Source organism: Lissotriton vulgaris, chromosome 10 (assembly GCF_964263255.1).
Source record: "Lissotriton vulgaris chromosome 10, aLisVul1.2, whole genome shotgun sequence".
In the NCBI taxonomy this organism is placed as follows: domain Eukaryota; kingdom Metazoa; phylum Chordata; class Amphibia; order Caudata; family Salamandridae; genus Lissotriton; species Lissotriton vulgaris.
Genome location: NC_141698.1, coordinates 280,292,104 through 280,311,817, shown reverse-complemented (window position 1 = coordinate 280,311,817; position 19,714 = coordinate 280,292,104). Strand labels below are relative to the sequence as shown.

General features: G+C 50.5%; 1 protein-coding gene across 1 annotated transcript in view; it reads left to right on the top strand.

Annotated features, from left to right (window-relative positions):
* SMARCC1 (SWI/SNF related BAF chromatin remodeling complex subunit C1) overlaps positions 1 to 19,714 on the top strand; it is an 810,451-nt gene that overhangs the window by 171,717 nt on the left and 619,020 nt on the right. The window contains exon 11 of the mRNA XM_086939759.1: positions 3,361 to 3,514. Within this exon, the coding sequence (XP_086795885.1) occupies positions 3,361 to 3,514 (154 nt within the window). The remainder of the gene's footprint in view (positions 1 to 3,360; positions 3,515 to 19,714) is intronic.

Sequence of the window (19,714 nt, the reverse complement as noted above, 5' to 3'; positions counted from 1 at the left end):
TGAGTTAGATCATTGGGTTCCCAGATGTTTAATAGGCAACATCGTGGTTCTGGAACCACCGAGTCTTTTACCACTTGTGACATAGTCCTCATAACCTTGGCCCAGTACTCTGCCACCTGAGGGCATTCCCTGATGGTGTGGAAGAATGTCTCTTCCTCCCCGCACCCTCGTAAACAGTATTTATGCGTGGCTCTCCCGATCGCGTGTAGGGTAACCCCAGTGTAGCACACCCGGTGTAGTATTTTCAGCTGTACAAGCCTAAGTCTGGACGATATAGCTACCTCTCGGGGGGAGGAGAGCGCAATCCGCCAATCTGACTCATCAAACTCTTCCACCTCCTTAGTCCAGGTGTCCTTCAATTTTAAAGTTGGGTCCGGTAGGTTATTTATGAGTTTACGATATACGAACGAGGGTGCTTTTTTGGGCATGTGTTCTGTTAGGAGCCTGTCCTCTAATGTGGTTGATTCAGGTATGTCGTCACCGGGCTGGATAAGCGACCTCAGGGTGTTAGGAATTTGCAGGTACCTAAACTGGTCTGTGGGCGCCAAGTCATATTGTGTCCTGAGTTGCTCAAACGTTAAGATGGCACCACGTTTCCCGAGATCTCCCACTGTGGAGATCCCGATCAGATCCCATGCCCTAAAACCTTTACTTTTACATAGCCGGCCCAATCGATGCGATGACCAAAGTGGCGTCATAAGTGTAATAGTGTCTTTACGATGAAGGCGGGCCTGAGCCACATACCACAAATTACCTGTATGCGCCGTGGGGCCTGTCAGGGCCGCGCGCCTCTTTTATCATAGAGTGCAGGAAGCACACCCGCGTTGCCCAGGTCATACCTATCCGCCTGAAATGCTGGTTCCGTCTGGGGGGCGTGTAGCCACTCATTTACGATCTTCAACTGAGCCCCCCCAATAATATAATTGAAAATCGGGTAGGGCAATTCCACCAGTTCCTAGTTAATTTATGCCGGGATATGCGTGCTGGTTTATCTCCCCAGAGGAGGCCAGAGACCAGAGCTTCCATTTGACATGAAATATTTTGTGAGGACGGGAAACGGGGTATTTTCAAGGATATAGAGCAGCTGAGGCAGTGTCATCATTATATATAAAGCCGCTTTACCCAGAAGGGTCAGGGGCAGGGTATGTTAAACATGTAAGTCACTACGGAAGCTTTCATGGGGGGGTGCCAGGTTGTGACGAAAGAAGGCATCCTGATTAGGTGTCACCCAGATCCCTAAATATATAAAGGGTCCTTCCGTAATTTTCAATTGGCAATCCGCCTGGAGTTGCGGCGGAGGGCCCTTGAGGACGAATAAAACCGATTTGGACCAATTAATATTATACTCCGAGACCCGCCCAAAAATTTCGCAAATGTTAAGGAGCACTATGATCGAGCGTCTGGGTCGGGTCAAATATACGAGGATATCATCTACGTACAGGGAGATGCGGTCCTCCCATGTCGCGGTCCAGCTTAGCCCCTTAATCATGGGGTCCACCGGATTCAGGCAGCCAATGGTTCTAAAATTAAAGCAAAAAGCAAGGGTGATAAAGGGCATCCTTGACGCGTACCATACCCAGCGGAAAATTCCTGGAAATATGGCCGTTGGCCCCTACATGCGCCAGTGGTTTAGTATAAAGTAATTTCACCCAGGCACAAAATTAAGGGCCAAAGCCAAGATGCTGAAGGACTGAAAATAAATAGGTCTATTCCATAATGTCAAATGCAATTCGGGCATCCAGGGACAGTATAACTGCAGGCTCTGGTAGACTCGGTACTTGTGCCATCACTGCGTGGACCCGCCTTAAATTAAGAGCAGTGTTTCTATTGGGCATAAACCCGGATTAGCGCAGGTGAATCAGCGCTTCAAGATGTGGAGTTAATCGGTTGCCAATCATTTTTGCCAAAATCTTGGCTTCCACGTTAAGTAGGGAGATCGGACTGTAGGACATACATTCGTCCGGGGTTCGCCAGGTTTCGGCACTGCAATTATGGTGGCTATTCGTTGATCCTGTGCCAGTTCCTCCTTACTTAGACTATCTAAAAACACAACTATATCTTTTGATACAAAACAATTGGCCTGGAGATCAGTCTTTGAGTGTGTGAAACCTTTTGCTGACTGAGTGTGTACAACAAATGCTTTACACTGTCCTCTGATGCTGCCTTACTGCTCGACCAAGCTACCACTTTAGAGAGTAAGGTTATATCTAGAGACTGGGGACTCTATACACACTGTACCTTACTTTGGTCCAGTATATATAGAGCCGCTTTCTTACAGATGGTATTGATGGGGTATCTATTGTATGGTAAGGAATCTATAACTAACAGTCTCTTTCAGATGAATAAGTTACTTACCTTTGGTAACGATGTGTCTGTAAGAGACATATGTTAGTTATAGATTCCTTGCTGCCCTACCCATCCTCCCCGCTCTGCTAACTGACTTCTAGGGATAGGGACTTACTTGCAGAGTCTAGTTTAGCGCACCAGTGGTCATGGTCTTGAATGGGTCTGCGCTTCTTGCATGGAAAGTTGTGTCAGAACGGACGTCAGCACGCAGGGGTAGCGTCTATATAGACACCGCAATGTCATCCCGGCGATCATGCCGCCGCCGACGGATGCCGGTGTACTGCTAAGAAACAATTCTCAAGTCTGACGCCTGGGGGTAATTCTAAGATAAGAAGGAATCTATAACTAACATATGTCCCTTACAGGTACATTGTTAACAAAGGTAAGTAACTTGTTCTTTAGGCATTAAGCATTAGAGGAATTCCTAGAAATATCTCAAACAAGGACAGAGTCTATAACCTGGAAGTTTGCACTTCTGCGAGTGCTCACATCAATAAGAAGAGCCTGTGCAATTCAAGCCTTTTCCATATATTCATCTTTTCTTCGACTCCATAAAGGTGGGGTAATCTTAGAGAAGAATCCTCATTTAATTCTTTAAATGACCACTGATGCCCCCCTCAGTAAGATGGTACTCCCAGCTCGATGAGTGGAAATATACACTCTTAAAGATAACATTACTAGAGAACAATAATTATAGTAAAGTAATGTGTGTCTTAATATTTACAAATTAATGATATAGCTTGGAACGTTAAATTGCCTTGTTGGTACAGAGCTTGCAAAACTGGTTGGTACAACTGTAAGCATAGTGTTAATGCTAATATAGCTGCAAATCATGACATTGTCCTTGTTCAAAAGTCAGACAGGGCTCCCTGGAGTTTGCTATTTTAACATTTTAATTCATTTATTTGACATAACATGTACTTTTTGATATCAAATACCGCACATTGCATGTTTTAACTACATTGGAAAGTTCAGGGTAATTTCCATATGTTAAGCCCCTTTTTTTCTATTCAGAGTGCATGCATTCTTGGAGCAATGGGGTCTTGTTAATTACCAAGTGGATGTAGAGAGCAGACCCATGGCCATGGGCCCACCACCTACACCTCATTTCAATGTGCTTGCTGATACTCCCTCTGGACTTGTGCCTCTTCATCTCCGAACTCCTCAGGTACAACCGATAAATGCATCATTCTTGTTTGAGTGTCTGTACCATCATTATCCAAATTTTGTAGTGTGAGGAGTATAGGAAGGCAGAAATGGCTATATTTATTTCAGAAGCTTTAAGAGATTGATTTAGCTGAGATTTGTAATTGATATGTCTGTAGTAACAAGAATCCAGGATCCAATTACATGTTGACTGTTAGTGATGCAATATATAAATTATTGCAAGGAAAGTGTGATTAGCGGATGTCTGGTAATAGTAAGAAAAGAAAACAGCAGGAGAACCCACTGGTACCATGCACTATTCACCAGGTTTCTTTCCAAAACCCTTATCTATTATGCAAAATAATCACAAAAACTAATTGTCATCTGTGTATGTATAATTGTTTTTTCAAGGATATACATTTGAAGTAACAAAGAAACATCATTCTCAGTGTAGTAAACAAAAATAAATTTTCACTGAAATGCAGTCAATCTGTTTTCCATTATTTTATTCGAGGGATGGGTTGCCAGGAATAACTCCACTGTTCTTGGGCACCCCATACGGCCCCATTCAGTTGGTGGGCCAATCACCTCAAGCACTCGGGACTGTTTTGTACCACAGTCCCCCCCGAGCACCATCACAGCAACGGGCTACAGCCGGACAGATTGCAGCAGGATGGCCAGCAAGTGTGGCGCAGCCGGAAGTGTGACACTGCTACCTCCTCCCTTCGAGGGGTTCGGAAGGCAACACAGAAACTCTACAGAAGGCGTAGAAGAGGCAAAAAGGGGGGGGGGGCGCGGCGCAGCGATCTACAAGCTGGATGAAGATCTACAAGCGATGATGGACAGAGCCAGGGGCACTGGTGGCTCTAAAAGGGAAATCATGGGTGGACCAACAGATCAAAGATGGAGCCCATCGGAGGGGGAAGATACAGCGACAGGCATCCTCGCCAGCACCACCCACCAAGAAACCTGGCACGAAGGGGCATACAGCCAGTATGGCTGCCCCCGCAAAGATCCCAGAGGCAAGGGCCAAGGTCCTGGCAGCCACGAAAGTGGCTAAAGGTGGGTGCATGGGTACATGAGCCAAGAGCAGGAGGGCTCTATCCCCTGAGCTGGTGTCCAGCTCTCACACCGAGGAGAGCAGCGAGGATGAGGTGTCTGCAGCCAGCACACTGGCCTCTCAGGACTCGTGCTGCGGCCGGATGAGCGCGGACAAGGGTAAGCACCGCAAGAGAAGCAGCGGGGGGGGGGCGCTTGGACAGGCACAGCGCAATAGCCTAGCCGAAAGAGACCCAGGGCAAATAGTGGGCATGAGTAATTTGGCAATGCAAGGTCCCTGGCCCAATCAGCCCCCTTGGTAGCTAAGGCAGGGGAGGGACCAGCAGGGTCTCCTTGGGGAGGTTTGGGGTCCCTCGGCTTGGATGCCATGGTGGCAGTGGGCGGGGGCAGGATCCTCCTTTGGGACAGGTCCACCATGGGCCTCAAGAAGCCAGGGAGGCAGCAAGGAGCCAGGGCGAAAGACAGACTTAAGGTGAGGCACGAAAAGGGCAGCTGGCAAAAGTAAACAGAACTCCCAACGGGCACAACAGGGCGAGGTAGAACCACCAGAGGGGGCCAGCAAGGGGGGCCAGCAAGACAGGCAAAGGTGGTGAGGCAGACGAGGGCACAGACCCGAAAGGGAAGCCAGCCAGTGCGTACCTGTGCCCTTCCCGGAGTGATCCCCCCACAACCACAAAGCTCCTGGGGTTGGCCAATCTCATCCCGCTAGCCGTGAATGAAAGGATATGGAGGAAGGAGTTTATAGACATTTTATCCCTGCTAGAGGTATGCCAGGCAGGCTTAGACCGGACAGCGCAAGACAAGAAAGACTATGATAGGAGGGAGAGGCCCAAACCCAGAGTAGAGAGAACAATTGAGAATTAGCTAAAAGCATTCAGGACCCTGGCTTGCGTTTTTGTGGAGAAATTCCCCCAGAGCGCGGTAGCACTCATTTTTTACAAGCAGAAGGCACAGTTGAAGTACCTGATCGAGACTACTAGCCGCAGATTCCTTAACATAGAATTATCCCCCGGCGTGAGACTGGATCGGGAAAACTTTTTGCCACAGCATACCTGGGGGGACGGCACCATGCGACTCCATCCCGACGTCCGCGTCCATGACGTCAGTAAGGATACAGAAGTCCCACTCCGGCGCTTCTACGTCAGTTTTTTCTCTTTTCCGCGTGCAACACGGATCCGGATTGTGTCCTGGCCTGTTTTCAGGCCTTCTATTCTTTTACACGCTTGGCGTTAAGTTGAACAGTGTGCAACTGCCTTCATGCTTCAAGACCTGTACCTATGTCGGCGACGGACCCTCACCCAATTTGCATGTGGTGCCTAGGTGAACAGCACGACTCTGAGAGCTGCGACGCCTGCCAGCACCTTAAGCCTAAGTCCCGGTGGAATGCCGGATGAAGTTGCTGTCGGCGTGCTTGTCCAGGTCGGTGTTATCCCAGCGTCCGTATCCTACCTCGGAAGCACGGAACCACCTGTTTTGTCTTTCGCCGCGACCCCAAGGGCGTGGCTCGCCGCCTGGTAAGTCCTTTCGTTGGTCTCCGAGGCCTTGTCCTCTGTTCACGGTGGGCGCCTGCTCACCCCGGGACATGCGCCCCAGTGTATCGCCTTTCTATCAGCCGTTTCCCGGCGCAGAGGCGCCTAGGGCTCAAATGACCGCCTACACGGCAGCGCTGCAGGCTTCTTTGGCCCTTCCTCCACCTCCTGGCATGTCCGCGGAACCCTTGCCTCACGCGTTATGCTCCGGTGGAGTCGCCAGCGGCTCCGGCGTCGGGATTTCCTGCTCTGGCGCCTGGATTTCCTGCTCCTGCTCCCGCGCCTGGATTTCCTGCTCCTGCTCCTGCTCCGGCGCCAGGATTTCCAGCTCCTGCTCCGGGATTTCCTGCTCCTGCTCCGGTGCCGGGATTTCCTGCTCCTGGGCTGGAATTTCCTGCTCCTACTTCGGCGCCGGAATTTCCTGCTCCTGCGCCGGAATTTCCTGCTCCGGTGCCGGGATTTCCTGCTCCTGCGCCGGGATTTACTGCTCCTGCTCCTGCGCCGGGATTTCCTGCTCCTGCTCTGGCGCCGGGATTTCCTGCTCTGGCGCCGGGATTTCCTGCTCTGGCGCCGGGATTTCCTGCTCTGGCGCCGGGATTTCCTGCTCTGGCGCCGGGATTTCCTGCTCTGGCGCCGGGATTTCCTGCTCTGGCGCCGGGATTTCCTGCTCTGGCGCTCGGCTTTCCTGCTCTGGCGCCGGGATTTCCGGCTCTAGGTCATAGGAGGGTGGTGCCGTTGAGGTGCGGTCCTTCGGGGCTCCTCTCTTTGGCGCCTGCTGTCCCTGCCTCGCCGCAAATCCCTATGGGGCTCCCTGTGGTGTCGCCGGAGACAGCTGTGACTCCAGGCTTGCCCCAGAGTCCTGCTTGGTCCTCTGAGCAGGCAGCTGCCTCACCAGAGTTTGAGCTGGCGCCGTTTCGGCACCAGGAGCCTTACTCCCCGGCTCCGGTAGAGTCACAGGAGGAGGCAGGGACCTGGGATGCCTTTCCTAGTCCCCCTCGGTCCTCGGCACGGGCGGATGCCCCGTCTGAGGCCGAGCCGTTGCTTTTTCGGCGCCGTTCCCTCGCCGTTCTGGCATTGACCCCACCCCACCCTCGTGGAGAGCACGTGGTGGCAGGAGTCGGCCCGGCGCCATGAGTGCCCCCTCCAGCGCTGATTGACGGCGACCTGGAGCGGATGGCGGACTCCACGGAGCCGCGTTGGTGTCGGGTTCTGGGGTAGTCCCCTGAGGTCCCTTCTTCTCCAGAGGGCGGCTATCTGTTGGTGTGTTCCTCCCTGGAGACTGGATGCCGTATTGTCGCCTTTTCACAGGCATTTTCCAGGAAGGGCTCTTTGCCCCCCCTCCAGCCTAAATACTCAAACCCTTCTTTCCATGGCTCGCGGATGGTTTTCCCCCTGGCCTCTCCCCAATTATCTGTGGACCCCTCACTATTCCGGGGCTGGCCGCTTCCCTCTGGACATGGGGACGGGCGGCTCAGCCTGCAGTCGTTACCCACGGAAGAACCTCTTTCTCCTCCGTGGCGCCCTACGGAGGCTAGTGTTGCTTTTGTTCTGGCCCTTTCCACGTCCGCTGGTAATATGCGGATGGGTGAACCTGTCGCTCCGTTTCCTAAGGACAACCTTTTGGGAGTTCTCCACCAGGGCTCTTGTGGACGGGAGTTGTTCCTTCCCTTTGAAGCGTCGCTCCACAATATTCTTATTGGGGCTTGGGGGTGCCCTGCCTCGGGTGATCCGGTGCCTCGGGCACTCCTTAATCGTCTTCGCCCTGCTCCGCAGGACCCTGTTTGTCTTTCTTTCCACCCTTCTACTCAAGGTTCTCTTCTGCGAATGCCCTTCCGTGTTTGTCTGTGGTGTGTGTTCCTTCGTCTCGGGAGGCCCAATGGTTGGACTCATGGGGGCGTAATGTCTTTGCTTCTTCTAGCGCTGCATTGCGGGCGCTAAATACTTAGTGTGTATTGACCAGGGCTACTTCCAGTCTGTGGGACTAGGTGGTGAAGTCCCTTCTTTCTCATGTCTCTCATGAGGGTGCCCATGCTGACTTCCAGAGCCATGTGTTGGATGGTAGGGAGTTGGCCGTATTTATTCTTTGTGCAGCCTTGGATGTTGCTGATGCTCTCGGCCGTGCTATGGCCACTTCTGTGGCTCTCCGTCGCCATGCCTGGCTACGTGATGCTGTTTTTCCTGAAAATATCAGGAAACGCTTGGTCCATCTACCCTTTGACAGGGTCCTTTTTGTTTAACACTCATGCGGACTCTGCCATTCAGCGTCTTCTTGCGGGCTCAGTCCTCCTCCTCCTCCTCCTCCTCCTCCTCCTCCTCCTCCTCCTCCTCCTCCTCCTCCTCAGTAGGTGGTTTTGTTGATCCTCCGGGTCTTCGTGGGAGGTGTTATCCCACTGCTCCTGGAATCTGGTGTTGGGGTGACAGTTAAACTTTCTGTGAGGGGTACCGTGCCCTCGGGGTCCTGGGTTGGCCTACCTCTTCAGCTGGTTTAGCCCCCTTTTAGCAAAGTGTGTTCTTTTTGGCTGCTTCCTAAGCCTTCTGTGGTTTCTGCCGCGTTTTTTCTAATTTGTTCTCTGATGTTATGTTATCTGTGTCTTTTATAGCGCTCGGCTACTCCAAGGAGTGTCCCGGCGCTTTTATTTTTAACCTGTAACAGAGAACACAACGGGGCAAAAGAAAGAGACAAGAAATTTAAAAAAAAAGAGCAAATCTAGAGTTAAAAAAGCCAAGTTTTAAGGCCCTTCCTAAAAGCTAGCAGGTTGGAAGTGCTGCGCAGTGACACGGGCAGAGTGTTCCACAGCTGTGGAGCCAGCACCCTAAAAGACCGGCCCCCAATGCGTGCCTTTTTTACCCGAGGAACCACGGCCAGGAACAAAGACTCAGATTTTCTTCCCTAAGAGTGGTTCATATACTGCTTGGGCAGTGTCCTACCCTGCGTGGGGTATTTCTAGCTATTGGATAGTCCTGTCTTACACTGGGAAGGTGTGGACTTCCCCTTGCGGGTTCCTTTCCCTTCCTGGTGTTTCTGTATGCCGCTGGTGCATTTTCTTGGACAGCTGTGGCATTGTGCTGTGATGTTTTTGCCCTTTGTCTTCCGTTTGGCCTGGTCCTCATTCTAGTGTCCAGAAGGGGTATTTTCCTGTGTTGATGGCTTGGTTCGTCCTACTTGTTTCTCCTCTTGTTTTCCGGCTGGTTGCTTGTTGGCTCCCATCTGTGCCCGCCTGGACATCATGGTCTGGACGTTTAGTTCTGTGACGCTAGTCAGCGTCCAGCTGCACCCGCCGTTTCTTCTGATCCGCTGCCAGGGGCCTTGGAGTGAGGCCTGGTGTCCCTGCTTCTGGTTTTTCGGGAGCCTTATGGGACTGTTTTTCTCTTCCACCTGCCTTATTACTGAGGCGCTGTTCTTTCTGGCCTGTTGACGTCCAGCTGTGATGAGTTTGGCCGCCCTCTACACTCGGTATGTTCTCGTGTTGGGCTTTTTGTGAGAAAGTGGCTCTATATATACTGTACCAGAATGAAGTACAGTGTGTATAGAGTCCATCAACCCCAGTGGTATAACAGAGGTTTAAGTCAGAACTGACCCTACTCTCCAAAGTGGTAGCTTGGTCGAGCAGTAAGGCAGTACCAGAGGACAGTGTAAAGCATTTGTTGTACACACTCAGTCAGAAAAAGGTTTCACACACTCATGGAGCATTGACACGCAGCTGATGATTTCTCTTGATGGTGTCCACGCAGACTCACTTGAGACCTTTCACACCTGTATGTTGGAAATTACATCCTGGTTAAATCAGAACTCATTACAATTTAATAGTGACAAAACCGAAATAATGCATTGCAAAGTAGGTAGAATCACTAGAAGTCTACCCACGGACTTTTGGCCTCTGGAGCCAGGTGAGTCATTAACCCCAGTGAAATCAGTGAGGAACCTTGGAGTCAGTTTCAATGACAGTCTGAGTCTAGAGACCAATGTCAATAAGCAGGTGAGTAGCTGCTTCGCCTTAATGCGAGGACTTCGAAAGCTGCTGCCCCTTTTACCAACACAGGTTAGAGCCACCATAGTTAGGAGTACCATTCACAGCCGCCTGGATTACTGTAATGCTCTGCTACTGGAATCCCCTGCCTACCTGATTTCCAGACTTCAGAGCATCCAGGCGGCTGCAGCAAAATTGGCACTCTCCCGAGGGCGAAGATCCTCTACTACCCTCGCTTTGGCCGATTTACACTGGCTACCTGTACACCAGAGGATCCTTTTTAAATCCCTATGCACTGTCTTTAAGGCAGTGCATGGGATGGGCCCCCGACCACTTCAAAACAAATTTAAGTGGTATGAACACACTCGGTCCCTTCGATCCTCCTCTTCTAATCTCATCAGTATACCCAGGATCAGGAAAGCCACCTGTGGTGCAGAGCCTTCAGCATAGCGGCAGCTCATCTGTGGAATAGACTACCTATTGACATCAGGAAAACAGATGGCCTTCCGAAAAAAGGTGAAAACATGGCTTTTCCCTAAAATCTAACTATCCAGAATCAAAAGATATCCCTTCTGCCCCTGATGCACAGCGTTTTCAGCTATATGTACACAGCGCCAGGATGCCCGTGGGGTTGCAGAGCGCTTTATAAATAAATAAAAATAAATGAGGACTTAACTCCAGGCCAATTGTTTTTATATCCACAGATATAGGTGTTTTATTTTTAGAACCAACCGCTATAAAAATATACTTTTCTTGTTATGAGTTCTCTCATGTAATTACTTTGCAAAGGAGCAATAAAGTTTGGGCACACAATTAATACAGTATTTACAGTAAGCAACACAATCCTAAAACACACTATAGCATTGAGCTCAATGGGTTTTCGACATGTAAGTACAGTTGATTACTATATAGATACTTTAGTAGTCCCAGGACTGGATCTTATATTCAGTCCTGGGGTCTAAGCTGAAACCAGGTTAGCAAAAACGTTTTAGTTACTGTAGTGAATTTTCATGAAGATAAAACAATTTTAAAAGTTCACACTTAAAACTTTTCAAAGGAAATCTGACAATGTTATTCAATGGGAGAAAATTCAGGTTGCAGATAAAATACGATTGCGTTACTTTTGTAAACCAGTACTGGTCTCCTAGGGCCAGCACTGGGGTCTTAACTCAAAACAGGTAGGTAATTGCGTTTCAGTAGTTTGTGTGATTTTTAAAGAATATTTCAAGTTTTCAAAGGTAGACACTTAGAAGAAATTTCATAGAAAAGCAGACAATGGGTTCCTACGGAGAAAATACAGATTATTAGTAACCCCGCTAGGGATTACTTTTGCAGTTCAGTACTGGGCTGAAAGGTACAGCACTGTCTTCTCCCCTGATCAAAGGTGAGTACTTCAGAATTCGGACTTTGACTGATTTTATGTGAATATTTTCAGATTTCAAAACTGTACACTTGGAAAATTTTCGAGTCAAAATGAGTCAATGTTATCCAATGGCAGGTAAGTAAATTACCGGTTTCCTGGTGAGTACTTGGTTGGTAAAGTTAAGGTTCTGGGCATAGACTCGGGGGTCCCCCAGGGCCAGGTAAGTACAGTTAGTTCACTCCCAGCGGCACAGGGGCGGCCGGGTGCAGAGGTAGATAGACCCAATGATATCCAATGAGGGAAGAGGGGCCTTTGGTTGGTGGCTGCTGGCTAGCAGGCCATGCGGCTGTGGGAGCTGGGCTCCTCGTCACTTGCTTAGGGCAAGGGGGGAAGTAGGATAAGACACAGGGGTCACAGCCAGCGGCACTCGGGCGGCTGGGTGCTTTTGAGCCGTCGGGCGCTGAATGTTATCCAATGGGAAAGGTCAAAAAGTAAAAAAGGCTGCAGGCTCGGGGACGGAGACTCTCCAGGGGCGACCAGCACTTCGAGAGGTAAGTTGGGATCTTGGAGCACAGGTAGGTACCCCAAAGGGAAGCACAGGGGGCTGTAGGGCGCCGGGTGCAGGGGTGTCTTTGGGTGTCGGAAAAGCATACCCTCGGCTGGTCGCGGTTGGGGTGGCCCTTGGTTCTGAGTCTGCAAGCTTCGGCTGGTTCGTCGAGGAGGGTCTTTGGGCACTGGACTTAGGGTCCCAGTCGCCCGGGGGTCACGTCCTCGTGGTCTTGATTCGGTTGGCCCTGCCGGCGCTCGGCGGGTGCAGAGTGGGCTGGTCCGGAGCTTCCTGGTTGGTACCAGGTGGGTTGTTGCAGCAGAGCCTCTGCTGATGGGAGTCCCAGTCTTCAAGAGGGTCAAGGCAGGCAGGTCCTCCGGGTGTCCCAAGGTTGCTGTCCGCAGGAGTTGCCGGGTTTAAGCAGGAGCAGGTTCCAGGATCGACAGGCTGGTAGGGCTGGGCCAAGTCAGTTGTTGTAGTCCTGTTAGCATCTGCACGGCGTGTTCTTCTTCTTCTTGATCTTCTTTCTTTTTTTCATATCGGGATCTGAGGAAGGAAGGTTCAGGGAGCCCCTAAATACTGAAATTAGGGGCGTTACAGGTAGGGCAAGGACAGGGACCAATGGGTCCCTGCCCCGGGGTGGGTACACCCCCTAGCCTACTCCTCTCCTGTGGGAGGGGGGCAGGAGCCTAGCTGTGATAGGGCAGGGCTCCCCATCTTCAAGATGGCCGGAGCCCGGGGTCGTGCTTCACCTAGTCTCCCCCACCTGAGGGGTGGGGTTGGCACAGGCTGGCACCCCCCCACCTTCCTGACGTAGTTTTTCCCGCCAGTCTTCCCGCCAGAGTGGGGGGCAGGACTGGTGGGGGCTGTTTGCTGGGTACAGCAAATGGTCTGGAGAAGCTCACAGAGGCGGCATGCCTTTGAAGCTTCCCCCTGCCCATCCTGTGGGAGGAGACCTAGCACCTCGCCCAGGATGTGCATTGTTGCAGGCCCAGGAGAGCAGGGGCTCTCCTACCCAGGGGTCCAGCAACATGTCTGTTGTGTGGCAGCCTCTGCAGCCACTCAGCCAGACGTGGATTGTACGTTAGGGTTTCAGAGGGCATCTCTAAGATGCCCTCTGGTGCATTTTAAATTAAATTCCTCACTGGCATCAGTGCGGTTTTAATGTACTGAGAAGTTGGATACCAAACTTGTCAGTCTTCAGTTTAGCCATTATGGTGCTGTTGGGTTCGTAATGCCAACCTCCCAGCACCATACACTCTTAATGGCATCACTGCACTTACAGTGCCCAGGAATGGCCCTAGGTACTGTAGGGGCACAGGTCTCATGCACCTGTGCCCACACCTCTGGCATAGTGCACCCAGCTAGAGGGGTGACTGAAGTATGCTAGAGCAGTGGGTTCTGAGGGCATGGCACACAGGGATGTGTGCCATGTCGACTCTTAGTTTAGTTCTGTACTTAGGTACTCAGCCTGCAAAGGCAGTGTGTGCGGGCCAGGGTACAGGGCCCCTGAGGGTGGCAAAATAAGTGCTGCAGCCCTCAGGGGTCTAATCTGGTCACCATGCCCTGGGTACCTAGGGTACCAACTACAAGGGGTTGACAGGTGGCCATAGATGCCCATTGGGTTTTGTTTCAGTACAGTTTTAGGTAAGGAACACAGGCCCTGGGTACCTGGTTGGCAGGAACGAAGGGCACACTCAGTCAAAGCACATCAGCAATTCAGAAAAAAGTGGGGGCATACCAAGGCAAGAAAGATGGCACTTTCTCACACTATTGCCCTCGTTTCTGCTCTTCTCCTTGGAGTCTCTAGGTTACTCTTCTTCCTCTGTACTCCCCTGCGTTGCCTGTGCCGGGGGCTTTCGGTGGAGGTCCCTGGTACATTGGCTGCTGGCCTCCCTTCGCATTGCCTGTACCTGGGGCTTCCGGCGGAGGTCCCTTGTACATTGGCTGCTGGTTTCCTTTCGTATTGCCTGTACCGGGAGCTTCCGGTGGAGGTCCGTGGTACATTGGCTGATGGCCTCTTTTCGTATTGCCCTTTCTTCTCCTGCTTAGTGAGGGCGGAGCTGCCGCTTGTCGCTCCGACACATCCCCTGTGGGGCGGTGTTCTCCGCTAGGCTGAGGTTCTAGTCTGCTTGGGTGGGGTGGAGGGGGGGGGGGCGATGGGGCTCTTCTCCCTGTCCCTGTGGATCACCCTCTGTTCGGGGGACTGGGTTATTTCCCTGTCCTAGCGATTTGTCCCCTGTCTGAGCTAGGGAGGTCCTCCCGCAGACCTTCCTTTACCTTGGGTATGGATAGGGTATCTATTCTACGTTAAGGAGTCTGCGGCTAGTAGTCTCTATCAGATGTACGAGTTACTTACCTTCGGTAACGATGTATCTGGTAGAGACTATTCTAGCCATAGATTCCTTCATGACTAGGAACTTACAGGTAAATTAGCCTATTCCAGTTGGGTATAAGCCATTCAACCATACACACTTAAAGGTCAGAGCACTAAGATCTCATTGGCAGGCCTCCGTGCACTCGGAGTTGAAAAATCAGCAGCATCAGTCTAAAGCTTTGAGGCTGCTCATTCAAAAAGAGGCATTTCCTTACAGGGGCTTGAGCCAAAAAATGCTCTGTCCATAGACACATTGCCAGATGTTATTTCTCTGCTCCTAGAGACCCGGTTTTTCTTGCGCATCGCCCTTCACCAGAAAGCATAGTGCTGCAAGCTTCCACCCAGCCGCTCTAATCCAAACACATTTCCCTGCACACCACCTATAATAGGAAGTGTCAACAAGTGAGGTGGAAACACAGCAAAAGTTTATTTTCTTCTGCCAGTTTAGCCCTCCAACTCTGTTAACACCAGCTGTTTTTTGGGACGCTACTCATGCCCTTTGGGATTCTGTGGCTTAAGTACTTCATGTATCGGTAGACCTCCGCCCTGTCCTTTTGCAGGCTATTCATGATTGTCGTGATGCAGCCAAGTTTACAATTCGTTGGGGGCTTGGACATCACTGATTCTATCAGGTGGGCCTAAGGCACTGGTGTTGCCACTTGCCGCCATGTGTGACGGCGATGATCTGAGTTCTCAGGCAATGTCCAGTCTTCCTTGATGAACATATCCATTGATGGGACTTGCCAGTAAAAAAGCTGATTCTGGTCTTGAGCGATTTTAAGGAGAATAGGGCTGCAGCTCACACTGAGCTTTTCTGCCCTGCCTCACCAGTTAAAAGTGTTCCACCATTCCTTTTGAGCCCTTGGCCGAGAGGGTTTCTTACCGTCAGCCCCCCCAGGGAGCCCAGCAGTTTTGCGGTAGAGGCCGCAATGCCCACTGCCTCTGCAGCTACGTCCACATCCCACCACACCTGACAAACTTCTTTTGTGTTCCTTTGCAGGGACACAACCACCATGTGGGAGGCAGAATCCTCCGATTCTTACCGGGCTGGGAAGTGATCATGTCGGACAGGTGGGTTCTACGGATTGTTAGATAGGGATATGACTTGCTCTTTCTCTCTGCTCCACCACACCTTCCAACGTCTCCTCAAACACTGACTGTCTCTGTTGTGTGGCAGGAGTGCAATCCTATTTTGCTAAATGGGGTGTCAAAAGGTTGCCAATGCCAGAAGTCGAATCTGGTTGTTATTCTGGCTACTTTCTGGTTCTCAAGAAGAACGGAGGTCTTCGGCTTATTCTAGATCTGTGCTCTTCCAACGCCCAAAGGAGAAATCCAAAGTGTTCACTTTAGCCTAGGTCTTGTCTGCTCTTGACCTTAGAGACTGGGTGGTAGCTTTAGACCTGCAGGACACCAACTTCTATATTCCTGTCCTGCTGGTCCATTGGTGCTACATACTGTTCTTGGTGGGAGACCAGCATTTTCAGTTTGCTGCGCTTCCCCTTGGTCTCACAGACTCCCTTCGGGTGTTCACAAAAGTGATTGCGGTGCTGGGGTCACACATTTGGAGGTCAGGGTTTCCAGTCTTCCCTTACTTTGACGACTGGTTGTTGAAGGCGGGCTTCCCCTCTGGCAATCATCAACCACTTTAGACTAGAGCTAATCTGTCATCTTTGAGGTTCACTATCACCATGCCGAACTCACACCAACTCCTCCTTAGTCATTCCCTTAGTCAAAGACATTCTGAACAAGGTCTGGTTTTGTGCCTTTTACCCAGGAAAGAGAGTGTAAGACATAATCCTGATCTTGCAGCCTCTTTCCTTGATATCAGTGAGGTTGACTCTGAGGCTGCTGGGGGACTGATGGCCAATTGCATCCTGTTGGCTGAGCACTGTAGGTGGCATATGAAAGCTCTGCATGAGACCCGAAGTCACAATTGGCCCAACAAATAAGGTTAACATTTCGGAGGAAACTGTGAAATATCTGCTGTGGTGGCTACTGCGTGATTGGATTAGCGGCAGACCTCTCTCCCTCACTAAGAGGTGACGGATTAATTGCTTCTGGGTTGGGTCAGCCATCTGGGAGAGGTGGAGATCAGGGGCCTTTGGTCTCAGCGGAATCTCAGCTCCACATCAGTCATCTGGAGTTGAGGGCCAACCACTTGGTGTTGAATGCTTTCCTTCCATTCATCAAACGGAGGCTGGTACAGGTGCTCACCAAAAACACCACCTCCATGCGGTTCTGCAACAAATGGGGTAGGGCTGGGGCACAAACCCTGTGCTAGGAGGCATTGCACCTCTGGAAATGGCATGACCACCAAGGGATTTCCTGGTGGTGAACCATCTGGCAGGACCATTGAATGCCAGGGTGTAAAAGCTCAGCTGTCTATGCCTAGCTGATCATCTCTCGCTTGGAGACTTGCTCCATCTCTAGCGGTGTTTGCGACTCCTTTCTGATGATATCTCTTGTTCTTCGAGTTCTCAGAAAGATGAGGACTGACTGGGTCCAAGTCATCATAGTGGCTCTGGATTGGGCACAGAGCGTATGGTGACCAGAACTCCCTGGGCTTGAGCATCTGTCCCCCGATCAGACTTCCTACTTAACACTTGCTGTCAAAGTAACAGGACCGGCTTCTTCACCCGGGCCTTCGCAATCTCCACCTTCATGCTTGGAGATTGAGATTGACAGCTGAACAGCTTTGACCTTCCTCTGGAAGTGGCGATATTATCTTGGCAGCCAAGCGTCCTTTGACAAAAAGTGTATATGGCTGTAGTTGTGACAAAGTTGTGCCTTAATGCACTACTTTGCAGATAGTCCTGCCCCTGCCCCTCTCCCACTCCCTGTCTCCCACTATGGCTGTTATCAAACAAGATGCGTTTCCTCCCTTTCCCTTTATCATGACACACAAGAGGGTTCTGCACCTAGCCCTTTGCAATCTCGTCCTTCTTGCTTGTAGATTGAGTGGAGACTGCTGAACACATTTGACCTTCCTCCGGAGGTGGTTGATGTCATCTTGGTAGCGAGGTGACCCACACACCAGACTGACCCCCTTCAGGCCAAGTTATCTGGCGTTCTATATCTGTTCTGTCTCTTGTCCGGCAAGGCTTTGCTTTGAGCATTGTCAAGGGCTGTCTTTCGCCGTTTTTACAGTTGCCAGATTAGCTGTCGTTGTTTAAGTTACTGGTAGTGATACCATTTTTTTTTAAAGGGTTACTATCAACACTTGTGTTACTCAATGACATTGCCTCAGCGGTGAAATGCAGGCTCTTTTTTTTAATCCACCATGCACTTCCTTCTTCCCTGGCAAACTGGTTCGGTGGACACTAGCATCCTTCTGGTCGAAAGTTGTGACGCCTTGCCCCAGTATTGGAACTTTCATAGATTTCCATGCTTTTGTATCATTCCCCGTCGTCAGAATGGGTGTCTTGGTAACCAAAAAATAACATAGCAGTAGGTACAAAAGAGAAAGGAAAGGCCTAGGCCTCATTCCCTTTTGTAGCATATCCGCCTCTTTTTGTAAAAGAGACCAAACTAATCATCAGCCAATCAGAAGAGCCTCACCCCTTACAATCCTCCTGTAGGAACCTCAGAGCCTCAGATTTTCTACCGCACGTTGTGCTTAGGGAGTCTCCTTTGAGCTCTGCTCAATCTCTACTCTTTTCAGAAGTGTTCTTCAGGATTTCTCTTCAGAATTGTTGGCTGTCCCTTCCAGGATGTCTGATAAGGAGAAGAAGGCCTTTTTATAGCCATGTTCCACCTGTGGCAAGAATAGATTGTTTGTTGAGAATAGGCATAAAGATTGTATATATTGCCTCTATCCTGATCATAAGGCTTCGGACTGCAAGATCTGCCACACCTTTTCTACCAAGACCCTCCGGGATCGTGAGGGTAGGCTTCTTACCGGGCTCCAGAAGTTGAAGTCAAGAAAAGACACAGTCTCCAGTGACAGTGAAGCCTCTTCTTCAGCCTCATCTACAAGAAGGTCAGTCAAAACGGGTAGGGTTTCCCCTTCACCTTCTATGAAGCGTCCATCTACGGCCTCAAGAAAGACTCCCAGAGACTCTGAGAGCCAAGGTCGGGTTGAATCTCCTCACTATGGTGAAAAGGAGAGGGAGAGACCATCTACACCTTCTTCTGGGATGAAGACCGCTCCAGCCTTCAAAAAACCATGTTCTCAGTTTTATGAGAAGTCTGACAGAAGTTCCAAGTCGTCGACGACACAGCAGAAGGCTTCGTCGACGAAGCGTTAAAGCCCAAGCTTGAAATGGTGCCGTAGACGGGCTCGTCAACTGTACAATCTACGTCGACAGGATCGTGGGCGATGACTGAGTCGTCGACGACAGTGACGGCGACGAAGATGTTGACCACAGCATCGACAACAACAACGAAGATTTCATCGACGGCGGTGACGACAACTTTGTCGTCGTCAAGGGCTTCGGGGACAACATTGACGAAAGCAGAAAGAGCGTTAACGGTCTCGTTGTCGATGGTGTCGACGACGCCCATCTCGTCGATCGTTTGCTTGTCGACTGAGTCTACTCAGTCGCCGACGACAGCATTACCACATATAACTTGATCGTCGACGATACTATCGTCGATGGAAAGGATCACTATTTCCATGAGACGGATTACACTTGACATGACGTCTCAGAGGAGAGTTACCCCCTTGCCTCCAGCTCTGCTGTTAGAGGAGGAGGATGACGACTCAGATGATGAGCATCAGGACTCATATGGATATGCAAACAGTCCATCTCCGCTTCTCTTAAAATGCCAGGAGTTGGTTTCCGAAGGAGAGTACCTGCAGGAATGTGGGTATCAACATTCCGCTCAGCCACAAGAGTATTCGAGGCAAGACATGGTGTCTGTACCATCTTCTCTCTTGCAGTCTCTCCACAACATGCTGCAGGATTACAAATCTAGTTGTTCACAGCCTGCTGCTGTTCCGACTGCAAAGGTTTCTCCAGAGTTGCCGGCTCAGGTAAACACTTGGTTCCACAGGTACCTTTGATACCACTCGATACTCATGATGATTGCTCGGATGAGGATCAAAACTTTGATGGCAGACCTAATCAAGGTACAAAATGGGACGAGTATGTTATCTCAGACCCAGCTTCACCATGTCTGGATCCGGTGGATTCCCCTCCAGTGGATATAGGGGGGTTCCATAAGCTGATGGAGAGGGCGTCTAGCAGATTCAAGCTACCAATGCCTTCTGTTGCCACCAAATGGTTTTTATATGACTTTAAAGAGCCTTATAACTAGATCTATCCCTATTGTTCAGCATGTTTGGGAGGAAGGCCTTAAAGCAATGAAGAATCCGGCGACAGTGGTCCCTGTACTACCGCAACTCGAAAAGAAATACAAAGCACCTGAGGATCATCC